This window comes from Cottoperca gobio, chromosome 9 (assembly GCF_900634415.1).
Source record: "Cottoperca gobio chromosome 9, fCotGob3.1, whole genome shotgun sequence".
In the NCBI taxonomy this organism is placed as follows: domain Eukaryota; kingdom Metazoa; phylum Chordata; class Actinopteri; order Perciformes; family Bovichtidae; genus Cottoperca; species Cottoperca gobio.
The window spans coordinates 22,846,177-22,859,843 of record NC_041363.1 but is presented as its reverse complement, the minus strand read 5'-3'; the positions used below and the strand labels follow the sequence as shown (position 1 = coordinate 22,859,843).

General features: G+C 43.2%; 1 protein-coding gene across 1 annotated transcript in view; it reads left to right on the top strand.

The window, feature by feature from the left end:
- The window catches only part of kank1a (KN motif and ankyrin repeat domains 1a), a 60,783-nt gene that overhangs the window by 33,116 nt on the left and 14,000 nt on the right, over positions 1-13,667 (top strand). Inside the window, 4 exon segments of the mRNA XM_029439661.1 lie at positions 8,889-10,267; positions 10,269-10,416; positions 10,419-10,463; positions 10,466-11,530. Of these exon segments, the coding sequence (XP_029295521.1) occupies positions 8,889-10,267; positions 10,269-10,416; positions 10,419-10,463; positions 10,466-11,530 (2,637 nt within the window).

Sequence of the window (13,667 nt, the reverse complement as noted above, 5' to 3'; positions counted from 1 at the left end):
CATTACTTGAATCCGATGAGGTTCCACTGTCTTTGGATTTTAAGTGTGCATGTGTTGGAGATGCTGTAGCATGTATCTTTTTGTATCTCTTTGTAGATTAGGTGTCTTGTTTATCAGAATCATTGCGGCCGTGTAGGAGGAAAAGTTATATGTTAACGTGTCAAAAGATTCCTGGCCGACTCACGAACTACATGTGCTCATCCTTACTAAAATAAACGTGGCTGGATGACGATACAATGGGGCTAGATGTAGATGTCAAGTTTCAGACTTGTGTCAGACGTGTATATTTAACTGGTGAGCTCCTGCATCACATCAGTCTGTCTTAATGTTATACACAGTGAAAGCTTTCAGTTCTTGCATTAGGAATTTAGAAATAAAACCATAAAAAATATTAACCTAGTCATTCAGTTCTTTATATGCATTGTCATGATAAAAACGGTATACATGGTGTATGACATTTGTAGCATCTTGCCATCATATCACTTAACTATTTAGAGATGAGTGATATGATTCTAATTAATATTCTGACAATATGTTTGATCACTATGTTTTTTGTATGCATTTTCCATACCATTTCAAATGTTGTTGGTACTTTATGGAAAGCCAGGTATAAAATAATCAAATCAACATTAATGGCTTGGTGTTTCAATAGCAATTAGACAAAATTCTTCAAGTGAAACCAAACACTTTATTTTATGTTTTTATACAGTTTTCTTGGTATTAATTTGGATAACATTGTTTTTTATAAAGGATATATAATATCATATTTCAGTCCACAAAGATGACTTAATGTCCGCTCCCTATTTGACATTCATTGAAAGTCATACTGAAAAGATACAAAGTCAGATTTCACATGGCAGAAGTGTATTAAACTTCCAGAAAAGCACATTTTAATTTGTGTCTGTCTGTATTTGTTGACCTATTATTCTCATGGGCCTCTCGCATACTTTCAGGAATGTTGAACATTAGCTATCAGTGGACAAACTTATGGTCTCTGCTGCAAGTTATTTCTGCACCTCATGCTTGTGAAACACACTGAGGTTGTGTTCGTTCACGCGGCACAACATGCAGAAAGGATTTCCACGCTTCAGTGTCACACACACACACACACACACACACACACACACACACACACACACACACCTGCAGACGACTCACATTCCTGTCCAGACTAACAGGAGAGAGTGAAGCTTCTTATTTCCAAAATCCCTCCATGAATGCACAGCATGCAGGACGGCTGCTTTCAGGGCAATCTGCCACCTCCATGTAAATACGACTCTGAGATGTACTCTTTTTATTTTATTTTAGTATATCTATTAGCATGTGGAAACGTGTCCATTCAATTTCAAAGGCTACGAAACAGTCAGTGTTTTTATTCTCCATTGTTACAGAATGTGAAAAATGTTGAGGAATGCTACGCCCCCCTCTGCAGTGTTGGCAGTAAACATGCCAACGTGGTCACCTGCTGCAGCGAAAGAATTTCAAGAAGACAGAGAAACTTAACCTTTTAGTGTAGAGATGCTCCCCTGTAGTGGGTAATCTCTAAATGATTAAGTTGGGGGGATCAGTTGGTCGGCCTAATATCTTGAGGAAACTAATCTCACATTGACTTCTCTGCATCTGTGTTGTTGGTTTTAGAAACCGAAATATTACCAGTTGTAAAGTTTTTTGTTTTGTTTGCTGGTATCCATTTTCTTTAAAGGTTTACTCTTTATTCCATTCGGCCTGTAAAATATTTCTATAATGTCGTCTTTTCCTCTGGAGGAGCTTTTGTGCTATGCAGGGTAAGAGTCTAATGAAATGGTAGTGAGTTGCATTATGGGATGTGTAGTATCCAGTGTTTTCTGAGCATACTGTTTTTTGTAGCCTTGCCAGCTTATCTACTTGTGCTGTATACAGTGAAGAAGTGCCCAACATAATAATCTTTAATTTAGTAAAACTCTCCACAGCAAAGAGAAATATATACTTTCATTTAATTTTGCCATGACATTACCTGTAATTCCAATGTAATTTAAAAACTGTAAAAACAATGATATGATAAAGAAATGACTTGAAACGAGCTAGCTCGACTCAAAAATATGGCATCTCTTCACAAACATTGCAAGTTGTACAGATCGTTATAAAAGTGCAAAGAACTGGAAAAGGGAAATAAGTCAAGTGCCTGTAAATCAGAATCATTAGTAATCTACACACGCGGTGCCGTTGCATTATATAAATGTGGAATCAGCCAAGTGATATGTCCGACTAATGTCGATTTTAGTTTAAGTCGCTTCAATGAGGTTTCTTATTGGTTCAAGTTATTGCTTCATTAGTGTATCATTTATTTTTAATGGCATCTCTGCACCAAATACAAAACACAGTAGAACCGTTATGTTAACATTGGGTGTAGTATTTATGTCTCTTGGCATTGTTACACATAGTTATAGCTGGTTTGAGACTCCACACAAGACAATACTGTTGCCTTCTTTAGTTTTAAGACGGTTGTTTTTGCAGTAAGGCCTCTCAGATAAAATAACTGCCAAATGTGGGATGCGGGACGCCTTGTGCATTGAGCACCAAAAGATTAAACTCATTTCAAATAAAACCTCAGCAGATCCTAATTTAACTTGAGTAATATCCAGCTGCAGGACTGATTTATTAAAATCCTATTCCTTTACTGGATGCGATCACAATAAAGCACCAAAAGCCTCTTCTCTCATGCAGCGAAGTCGTGGCTCAGAGCAGACATCACGGCCTTGGCCTGACTTGAATGCCACCAGTCTGTCGTGGACAGAAAACAGAGGGCAGCGATCAGTCGTGCCGACGGGTCGACCCCCTGCTGCTCATTCAAACCCACTGAAGTGTTTTTTTGTTTTCTGCACCGGGGACAGTTACACAGCTGCCACTTGAAACCCCCCCGTGGTACTGTTTTCTTACTGTGCCCCATCAGTCACTTTCCTCTTGTGTGTTTGTGTAAGTGCTGTTTGCTTTTAATAATGTGTGCCAAAGGGGCAGAGCGCTGTGTCTTTGTAAACTAAACGGGATGCTGGTGTGTTTTTTTCACTGGACTCTTGGTGTCTTTACACAACAGTGTTTGATGAATGGATGTAGAACTGGTTTGTTTACGTGTCACTGTAACTTAGTGGGCACTAATCGGTTCATTGTCAGCCTTCTGCGGCCAATGGGGACCAGCACTATTATTTCAGCGTCCACAATGAATGCATGTACAATACAGCAGTCGCACTGCAAGAGATGCGATGTGATGGGGCAAATAAGGCCCACCATTGTGCACTACATAAAGTGTTTTATTTTTGAATAGCAAATAAAAGGGTGGTGTTAAATAGTCTAGTCTGTTAAGAAACTAGGCTAAACTATGTTGTTCAACATTTTTGTTTTTACTGGTAGTGCATGTACGCTTTGTCTGACTTTCTCAGATGGGACTGATTTGTTTGCCATGCAACTGGGGCATTGACAGTCAGTGTTAACAACAGCATGACTGTAGACCCTCTCTATTGAGATGATGTCGAGCGAAAACAGCGGTTCGTTTTGTTGCATTTATCTTGGGAGGTACTGCAAATTTATTGCAAAAAATATATTGAAAAAACGTAACTGCTCTATATTCTTTAGTTCTTGCACCTGCAGTCTGTTTTAAATACTTTAAATGTAATGTTTTGTAGATGGTGCATGTTACACTATATATTTGCAGAAGTGTGTAAACATTTTTTTAAATGGGTTTGATATTGCGCTAAACACCGGACCAGTATACCAGATTTTACCACGCGGTGTCGTACTGCACAACTCTGCAGCCGCTCCTGAGTGGAACATAAAGACACTGAGAGGTAACTTTCTTACCTCAAACAAACTTTCTAGTAAACAAACACAACGTGGGCCGTTCGCATCTTCTCTTCTTCCTCCTCTATTGAAATTGAATCTCCTTCATGTTGCCGTCCTTCAGACTCTGTTAGTCTGTTTATAAACAAGCAATATTATTTTAATCACATTCTCATATTGCTTATTTCTAATGTAATACAAGTTTTATTTGAAGCTTTGACGCTGTCAACACAGGGAGGCTTCTGTCCTAATGACAAATGTTGGTTCAGCCAGTTTGCATTAAATCAAAGCGGTTTAAGCTCTTTTATGGGACCGAACCGGTAAATCGACGCGACTATCTGTCTGCTCATGGTGGTAAAGATTGTAACAAGTAAAGTTTATTATAAGTTTTGAAGTTCTAATTTGAAGCCTTTTAGCCTTGATGCATATTAAGTGTTTTGTTAGTCCTGCCGTCGCCTCCAGTCGGTCGATCATGTGTTTCATCCTGACACTCGTCTTAATGAGCTGCCGTCTCCTCAGCGCATCTAGTTTGAGGTTGGTGGAGCACCATCCATGAAAAACTTCGCTTTGTAGCCACACCTCAGCTTACTGTTGATCACACCCATTTGAAACGACCACAAATCGTCCTATAAAAATGATTTAAAATCACCAAATCTAATGTGGTTCACAGGGCAAAGTTCCCTGTTTCTTAATGGTTACTTTGGTTAAAAAATGTTCCCACGTTTCAGATATGTTCACTAGTAAGAAACCAGTCTGCAAAGCCAGTGTCTGATTGTTTTGCTTGACCATCTATGTGGGCAAAGTTTTTCAAACTGCCTCGATGTTTGCAGAGGAAGGCCCAACATTTCCTCCAGTCTGCATCATCATGTACAGAGTTAAGTTGTTGAATTTGGCAGCAGAGTCTGGCACGGCCCTGTGAGTTTCTAGAAGAAACTAATGGATCACAGTCAGCGGCTCGGCTCTGCTCCGTCTGTGCTGCCTGTGTTCAGTTTGGGAAAGGCAAGAATGTGCAGCTTTAATGTACCTTATTGTCCTTTTTTTTGTTGTTTCCTGTGGGTTTTTTGTCACTGTTCCTGGTGTTGAGCTGCTGCAGAATGAGGCGTTGATCAAACGTTGGCTCCAATGTTCTTGTGAGTAATTAGGCGTATAGAGCTCGCAGGCAGAGCCAGGAAATGCCAGGCTGGTTGTGTGAGGAAAAATATGTTTTTTTGTGTGCGTGTGTAGCCACCAGAGTCCTCTCCACCCTGGCACTTGCATCATACTTTGCTCTCACGCAGTTTAATGTGTGTAGAGTACCACACTGTATTTATTATTCCACTCTGCAGCTGCGTGTATCAGACCAGTGCCACTCTGTTTCACGTCTCTGTCCAATGTCTCTGACTTTGTGCAACTGTGAGAACATATCTGTTGGCTATCTCTGCTCAAAGGTGCAATTTTTCAATATTTACTGTTGCGATGAGCTTTGTGTCAAAATAAAGAGATAATTAACGGATAAATCATCAAAATGTCTTTAGTAATGTATTGTGCCACCATGAGCCTCAAACGGTTTTAACTTCACCATCGTTCTTCCAAAAAAGATATTTCCTCGTTTTAATCGAATAGCTTCAAAAACATCTGAGTTGAGAACTAAACCTTTCCAACCAGATAATTACGTATGTAATGTCACCTTTTTACACTGAATGACAACGGCCATCAAATGCATTATGAGCTGCATGTTTTGTATTGTAGCAACATTTTTATCCGACCGATGCACAGAAACGCATTTGCACCAGCAGTCTCCTTTACTCTGTCTGAGGGCACTGAGGGTGTTAAAATGCTTTCATCAGATCTAAATTTAGACTTTTTACAGAGTAAGTGCAAAATAAGTACAAGCCCTGGTTGTATATTTTTCCTCACATATTTTAACATCAAGGCCCAAAGTTGGCGTTCAGTGCAGTATTTTAAGAGCAAACACAGGGAGAGAGTTCATGGGCTTAAAGTTACTGAAAAGGTTTCAGTCGGAGTATAAAAACGAGACTAAAATATTTATTTCTCTCATTCAGACGAGTCATGAGAAGATCTTCTTTTGGATATGAACGTATTTGACTTTGATTTCAAATCGGTGTGTTCAGTCATCACCTGGTTTCTGTTGGAGCCTCCGGCCTGGAAATCATCTGAGAAAGACGTGCATGAGGTAGCTGCTGGAAACGTGCGAGTGAGAAAGTTAACGGTCACAATTTCTTTGGCGATCATTTAAGAGCTTTTACAGAATGAATGTACAGCTAATGTGAGGGAATCAGGCTGAAACATTTAAATACTCCAGCTGTGAGAAGTAGAGCAGGGTTGTGAAGCTGTGGATGCTATTTTTAGTTTGACACACACAATGTTTAGTAAAACATTCTCAGTCGGGTAATTTCCTGAGCTCTTGTTTGTTTTTAACAACACTGGCATGAAAACAAACTAACTAGGTCAGCAACTTATCATTTTCATTAATTATTCTGTTTTTAGTTAAGTCCAGTTCATTAAGTCTGCAAAACGGTGAAAAACATCCACAACTTCCCAAGTCTCATCTTTATATTGTTTTTTGTTTTGTCCGACCAACAGTCCAAAACCACAATATATTGGATTCACAATTGCAAAACCCCAAATGTTCACATTGGAGAATCTGGAACCAGCAGATGTTTGGTGTTTGATAAATGATTATTTCATTTATTTTCTGCTTCTGGGCATTTCAGTTCTAAAAGTCACTGTACAAAATCACTCATTTATTCCTATGGTATCCTATAAAATGCCCAATAAAAGAAGAACTAGAATAATTTCTGTAATAAAAGTAACAACAATTGTAAAAATACTGTTTCATATAAGTCCTGGCTTCAAAATCTTACTTCAGTAAAAGTACAGTATTAGCATTAAAATATACTTAAAGTGCTCATCATGCATAAAGGCCCTTTTTTAGAATTGTATGTATTATATTAGTTATTTCTGTACTGTACTATTTTTAAACAAATAAAAGGAAAGCAAAGTGTGCTGCCTGTATAGCTGTCGTGTAATCCCTGTCAGATTGACAATGTAACAGCTGCTGATAACTGGAGCAGACTCCCGGGCTCTCGTCCCGTCACTGGAGCGTGACCCCTTCAGTTGTCTCGTGTTGATGAGGTCATCGCTCAGCTGTTCGGGGTCTTGGCGGTACCAGAGGGCCGCCTGTCACTCCTGTGACATGGCTGGTCAGCGCTCTGTAACTCATGCCAGAGACCAGACAGCACAAAACCGTGACACTGTTGCCTCACAGATTATTTATACCTGACAAAAAAGTAGGATGTGCTTATTTCAGGTCCGAGCAGACGTAAACAAAACATAGGTTGTGTCTTAAAGAGTGCACTTAAACTTCCTATAAGTTTTGTTTTTCAAGTCAAAAGTTCAGTTTATCATTTGACAAAGAAAAACAGCAAACCCTCACATTTGAGAAGCTGAAACTTCTGAAAGCTGGGATGATTTGCCATTGAAATCACAAACCTATTTATAAACTACAACACAATACACTTTTTTCACTATACATTTCATAAACTAAACAATTAAATACATTTTTAAAAAGAAGCTAGCTGAAGCCTAGTTTGATTTTTTTTTTTTTTTTGACATGATCTTAAATATGACATCAATGTCAGCTCTATCAAGAGTGTTATTTACAGAGTTGGAAGCAACTTGTAATTAACACTCTGGTCTGGGGAAAGTGTTTTCTGCAAAGTATAAACCAGAGTAAAATGTTTGACATGTACAGTAGCTGAGCTATTCGTCTCTAAAACAGGCTGTTATTGTCATGAGTTCACCTCCCCTTCAACTGAATAACAGGACTCTTATTTGGGTAGGGAAGCGCTGGGCTTTAGAGCCTCACAGGATTGGAGGAGGCAGCTGTCCAATAGTGCGGCAGAGCAGTGCTGTGCCTTAGTTTACACCAATAGTGGAACTTTTTTTCTCCCTCTTTTATGGGAGAGTATTGAGTGCACAGAGTGAGAAGAAACAGCAGTTCTGTTAAATCCTGTGCAGCAGAGAGGAGTGAAGAAGAAGAAACAAATGGAGAGAGTGCTACTGGTGTGAGGTGAGTGCAGCTTGAACAACAAGGCGGTGAGGTTTTAGCAGCAGGCTTTAGCCTTGTAATTCCCTCCCTCTGTTTTCTGGCTGAATGGAAAGGATTGACGGGGAGAAGAAGTAGCCGGACTGGAGAGGAAGAGCCGTGCTGTTTATTTCCAGCCTGTGTTTGCTTTAGTCAGTGAGAGTTCCAGGCATACCAAGAACAAGACGCTGCATTTAGCCAACCCAGTGTGAGTGTAGTGGAGTCTGTTAATGGCCTGGAAAGCTGACTGGCTCTATAGACTCTCTGACAGGGAGTGTGGTGGAGTTTGGACTTTAAGCTGCTTTGACTGATCTGTATGAACTAGTGAAATTCATTGTAGCTTGTTTTTTTTTTCCTTCTTTCTTGAAACTGTGTGCTCAAAATGTGATGGTTTAAGGTTAATTTGTATCTGTTGAAAGCTCCAATGTTGACACAGTAGATGGATTTTGGACTAGAACATATTGACATCGTCTGTACTTCTGACCCCTTAGGCTCTTCTCTTATCCAAGCTTTGTAAACAACTCTGTTTATCTGTCATAAGCTTTCGACAAACCTCACTAAATTATACACGGAGAACCAAAATGTTTCTCTTAAGTTTTACTACGCCACTGGCTATTTGGCGTTTGCTTCACATGGTTTGTATCTCACATAGTTTTGGGCTGACTTAAACCTCCCTCTTGCCAAAATGATTATCACTCACGCTTTTTCAGCAGAGATGTGAGAAATTTCAGACGCGTTTGTACTTGCACTGTCAAATTATGGCGATTGTCAGTGGCCGAGGAAACACTTTGTCTGACACTCGAGCTGCTTAAGGGAAACCACTGCATCCTTTATAAATTCTTGTGACTGTTTCTTTAAAAAGTACCTTTTATTCCCTACAAATGTATCATAATGATAATGATGTAGCACTGTCTTTATTTGTTTTCAGTCTTTACAAAAACACAACTCTGAACTCTTAACTAATTTTATGGTCTTGTGGTCTCTGTTTCAGAAAGAGGACAAAGATGCCCGAGCACAGAGGACGAGAAGGACTCTGTGGCCCCCTACTATGTTGAAACTCCCTATGGTTATCAGCTAGACCTGGACTTCCTCAAATATGTCGATGACATTGAGAGGGGCAACACCATTAAGAAGCTGAGTATCCAGAGGAAGCCCAAAGTGGCCAAACCCTTGGCAGTGCCTCGGGGCAGCACTGGCGGGGGCAGCACTCGGGCTGAATGGACCTCCACAGACTCCCTGTCCTCCTCCAACAGTGACGACAAACAGTCCCCAGTCTTCTTCAACTCCAGGCCCCAGGTCGCTGCGCCTCTGACCCCCACCTTCTCCAGAGCCACCTGTGAAGTCCCCCTGCAACAATCTTACTTGGGCATCACGGAGCAGAAATTGCTCCTGCCACCTCCTTCGCCAAGGTTTGCCCCTCGACACAACCTCCAGGTGGAGAAAACCCTCATGGAGACTCGTCTTCGTCTCGAACAGGAGCGTTTGCTCATGCTGCCGCACAGCGAGCCTCCGATTCCACGCCGCCGACTCGCCAGCTTCGGCGGCATGGGCTCCAGCAGCTCGCTGTCCTCTTACTCAAGCTCCATGGCCCCAAGCCAGATCTCTCCCAGCACCAATCATCCTCTCCCGATCAACGGTCACCTCCCCAATGGAGAGTATAACCCCTACTACCCGCCATCTATGGGCAGCTCAATCCGCCACAGCCCCATGAGCTCCGGCATGGCCACGCCTGTGTCAAATGTCAGCCCGTTACACCTTCAACAAATCCGGGAGCAGATGGTTGTGGCCATAAAGAAGCTAAAAGAGCTAGAGGAGCAGGTAAAAATCATTCCTATCTTACAGGTTAAGATTGCTGTTCTTCAGGAAGAGAAAAGACAATTGGCCGCTCAGTCCAAAAATCAAGGTCCTGGTGGCTTTCGCAAGCGCTCCTACAGTGTAGGCAGCGCTGACCAAATGGAGAACCCGGGCCCCATCCAAAAGGAAACAGAGCTGCACATCATGGAGCCTGAAGCCCAGGAACAGAGTGCTCAACGGCTGGAGGAGTTCAGACGTCTGGCTTCTGAGGTCCAAGCTTTGGAGAAGACGACCCAGGACAATAATGTAACGGAAATTCGGCCTCATAAGCCCACGCAACACCAGGCCCACCAGAAGTCCATTGGTATAGTTACTGATGAAAACATGAACAACCTTCCTGTCACTCGGAGGACAAATGGACATTGTTTCAAGGATGCAGGCGTATCGACTGAGCAGCAGGAAATGCGCAATGTTGCAGTTGGTGTGACCGAGGCCATGCTGGGCATGACCAGTGAAGCTGAGCGAGAGATCGAGCTCCAGCAGCAGACAATCGAATCGCTGAAGGAGAAGATCTACCCGCCTGGAGGTGCAGCTGAAAGAAACTACTCACCAAATAGAGATGGGAAAGCTCAAGCTGGAGCTCCAAGTGGCCGGTGGGTCAAACAAGAAGAAAGCAGACAAAGGTGTGATGGCCAGGCCAGAGATGTATAACGCCTGTGTGGAGGCCAAGTCCAGATGCGCAGCCAAGGAGTGGGTGACCATCTGGAACTCAGCATGCTAACACAGCTAGAACTCTACAAAGCCACACTATAGGAGTGTCCTGTCAACCCAGTGTGCAGAGTGTTGCCACAGGCCCCGAGATCGCGATGGATCGGTGGGTGGTGCATGAGCGTGTGGATGTAAACGACCAGTGTGTTGGGAGACGAGTGGAGATGTGCCACCAGCAGGTGGGCATGGAGCTGAATGTTTGCGAGGTGGGAATTAACACAGAGGAATCAGTAGACAGCCTGGCTCTCTGCAAACCCATGACTGAGTTGAGCAAAGAGTCGAGATCAGTCGGCTGCGGGGATTGTTCAGTGGATGTGATTGTTAGTCCCATCAAGGTGCTGGTGTCACAAGGAACGGACCCAGATTATGTCAGCAAAGTGGACTCTGGTGTCATGGCTGCTCCTGAGCTGACAACTCAGCAGACCAATACTGAGATGGAAGTTGCGAGCAAATCCACCAACACAAAAACTGCCGTCCTGACAGACTCATTCACTGATATGGGGTTGATCACGTGTGACAAGAACACCAACACAGCTGTGACTGAGACGAGGACGGTCGCTGCCGGGGAGGGACTTATCAAAGATGTTCACTCAACAGCAAAGATGCGTTCGATTGCTGTTGGAACCACCACAGATGAGGAGTTATTTGTTGGCAAATCGAGCTCTACGAAAACCAAAGAATGTGGGGTGGGATCAGTTGGCATCCATGAGAACTTCTTGGTTGGATTAAAAACCAGGAACATAGCATGCGGCCCGTCCCAGGCAGCTGATTGTCTCACAAACTGCAGCAAAGAGACAGTGGAGGTTGAGACTGAGGCTGCACCACTGCAAGCTCGGGCCCAGGAGGGCGCTGGACTGGACCATTACATCGAGAGGGTGCAGAAGCTTCTGCAGGAGCAACAAATGCTGCTGGCGGAGAACTACAGTGAGCTTGCAGACGCCTTCGGTCAGCCCCAGTCCCAGTTTGGATCCATCAACAGTCAGCTGGTCAGCACGCTCTCGTCCATCAATGTAGTCATGAAGTATGGAAGCGCCGAGGACATCCTCAAGCTGCAGTCAGACTCAAGCGAAGGTATGAGGTTTACCACATCCAGCTCTGAGGATGCTAATGGTTCCACGTTAGCAGTGTTGCATAAACATAAATGGTTCTTGTGATAATTCGCTAAAAGTCATGCCAGGCAATCGAAGCATACTTTCAAGGGCAGACAACCGAAAATGCAGACAGTATCTTGCAAAATAGCTTTTGAGCAGTCAATCATGTATTTAGTGCCTAAGGGAGCATTAAAAAGAGTTTGATTTATTTTCTCTTCCACAGTTTGTTGAGCAATAGATTAAACTAGTTTCATATGTCAGTCTCTTATTACAATTGAACATTTTTAAGGTATAATGTAATCTGCAACACTTGAAGATGCATGGTCTTTGGGGCGAGAGTAATTACTCCTGAGTAAAACACTTCAATTACACTCGAGTACCTCTCAGAGTTTTAAAAATAGCAGCACTTAAAGTTTCCCTGTGGCGTTTTCTTGTAAACAAACTAACGTTATGTTGTTTTAGGTGTTTTCCTGCATTGTTTACATCCATATTTACTAGCTTGTAATGTTATATGCATTATTGTTGCATTTTCTTGGCTAATACAGTCAAGCTTTCCAAAACGAATCTACACTACAAATGGAAAAAGGAAGCATACATACAAATCATGAATGTACCAAAAGGGAGATTATAACACTTAGAATCCACAATTAAGTTAATTATGTGAATTAATATGGACCACAGATGTGTCTACTCATAAGTCGGGTGGTGTTGTGTATATATGTGGTGTGTGTGTATGTCTGTCCCTAGTATACTATCTATATATATATCTGTATGTATGTCTGTATGGTCTGTCTGTCTGTCTGTCTTCTGTCTCTTCTGTCACTGTCTGGTCTCTCTCTCTCTGTCTGTCTTTCTCTCTCCTGTCTTCTCTCTGTCTGTGTCTGGGCTGTCTCTCTCTTCTTCTCTGTCTGTCTGTCGCTCTCTCGCTTCCTGTATGTCTGTCTTCTGTCTCGCTCTCTCTCCGCTCTGCTGTCTGTCCTGCTCCTCGCTTCGTCTTTCTGTCTGTCTGTCTGTCCGGTCTGTCTGCTGTCTGTCTCTCTCCTCTCTCTGTCTCCTGTCGCTCTCTCTGTGTCTCTCTCTCTCTCTCCTCTCTGGTCTCTCTCTCCTCTTCTCTCCTCTCTCTCGGTCTCTCTCCCTGCCTCTCTCTCTCTCTCTCTCTCTTGTGCGTGTGTCTCTCTCCCCTCTCCTTCTCTCATCCTACTCTCTCTTGTGTGTGCTGTCTCCTCCTCCCCCTCCCTCTCCCTCTCTCCCTCCCTCTTTGTGTGTTGTCGCTCTCCCCCTCTTCCTCCATCTCTCCCTCCTGGGTCTCTCTCTCTCGCTCATCTTGTGTGTTGTCGAATGTCTCTCTCCCCTCTTCTCCCTCTCTCCCCCCTATCTCGGTCTGTCTCCTCTCTATCTTTCTAGTCTCGTCGTCGTCGTATCTCTCTCCTCGTCCGTCGTCGTCGTCTCGTACTCTCCCTCTCTCTCTCTCTATCTCTCTCTCTATATCTCCACCACCACCCGTAACGATATCTAGTGTAGTAATCGTATACGTCTATACCCCTGTGTGTGTCTCTTCTCTCTCTATATCCTGTGTGTCTATATCTCTGTGTGTGGCTCGATCTCTTGGGGTGGGTCTCTCCTCTGTTGCTTCTCTCTCCTGTGTGTCGCTCTGTCTGTTGATGTCTCTCTCTCTGTGTGTCTCTTCTGTCTGGTCTCTATCTCTTCTGTCTCTCTCTGTTCCTGGCGGGTGTCTCTCTGTCTCTCTCCTTCTCTCTCTCGTGTCTCTGTGTGTGGTGTACTCTCTGTCTCTCTCCTGTCTCTGTGTCTCGCTCTCCTGTCTCTGTGTCTATATCTCCTCTCTCTCCTCTCTTCTCTCTCTGTCTCTCTCTCTGTCTTGTCTCCTGTCTGTGTGTCTGTCTGCTCCTCTCCTCTCTCTTTGGTTGTCTCCTGTCTGTAGTGTCTGTCTTCTCTCTTCTCTCTCTCTGTGTGTACTGTCGGTCGGTCTGTCTGTCTGTCTTTCTGTTCTCTCTCTCTCTCTCTCTCTCTCTCTCTCTCGCTCTCGCTGTCTCCTGTCTGTACTCGTCTCTCTCTCCTCTCTCTCTGTCTGTCTGTGTGTCTTATCTCTCGACTCTCTC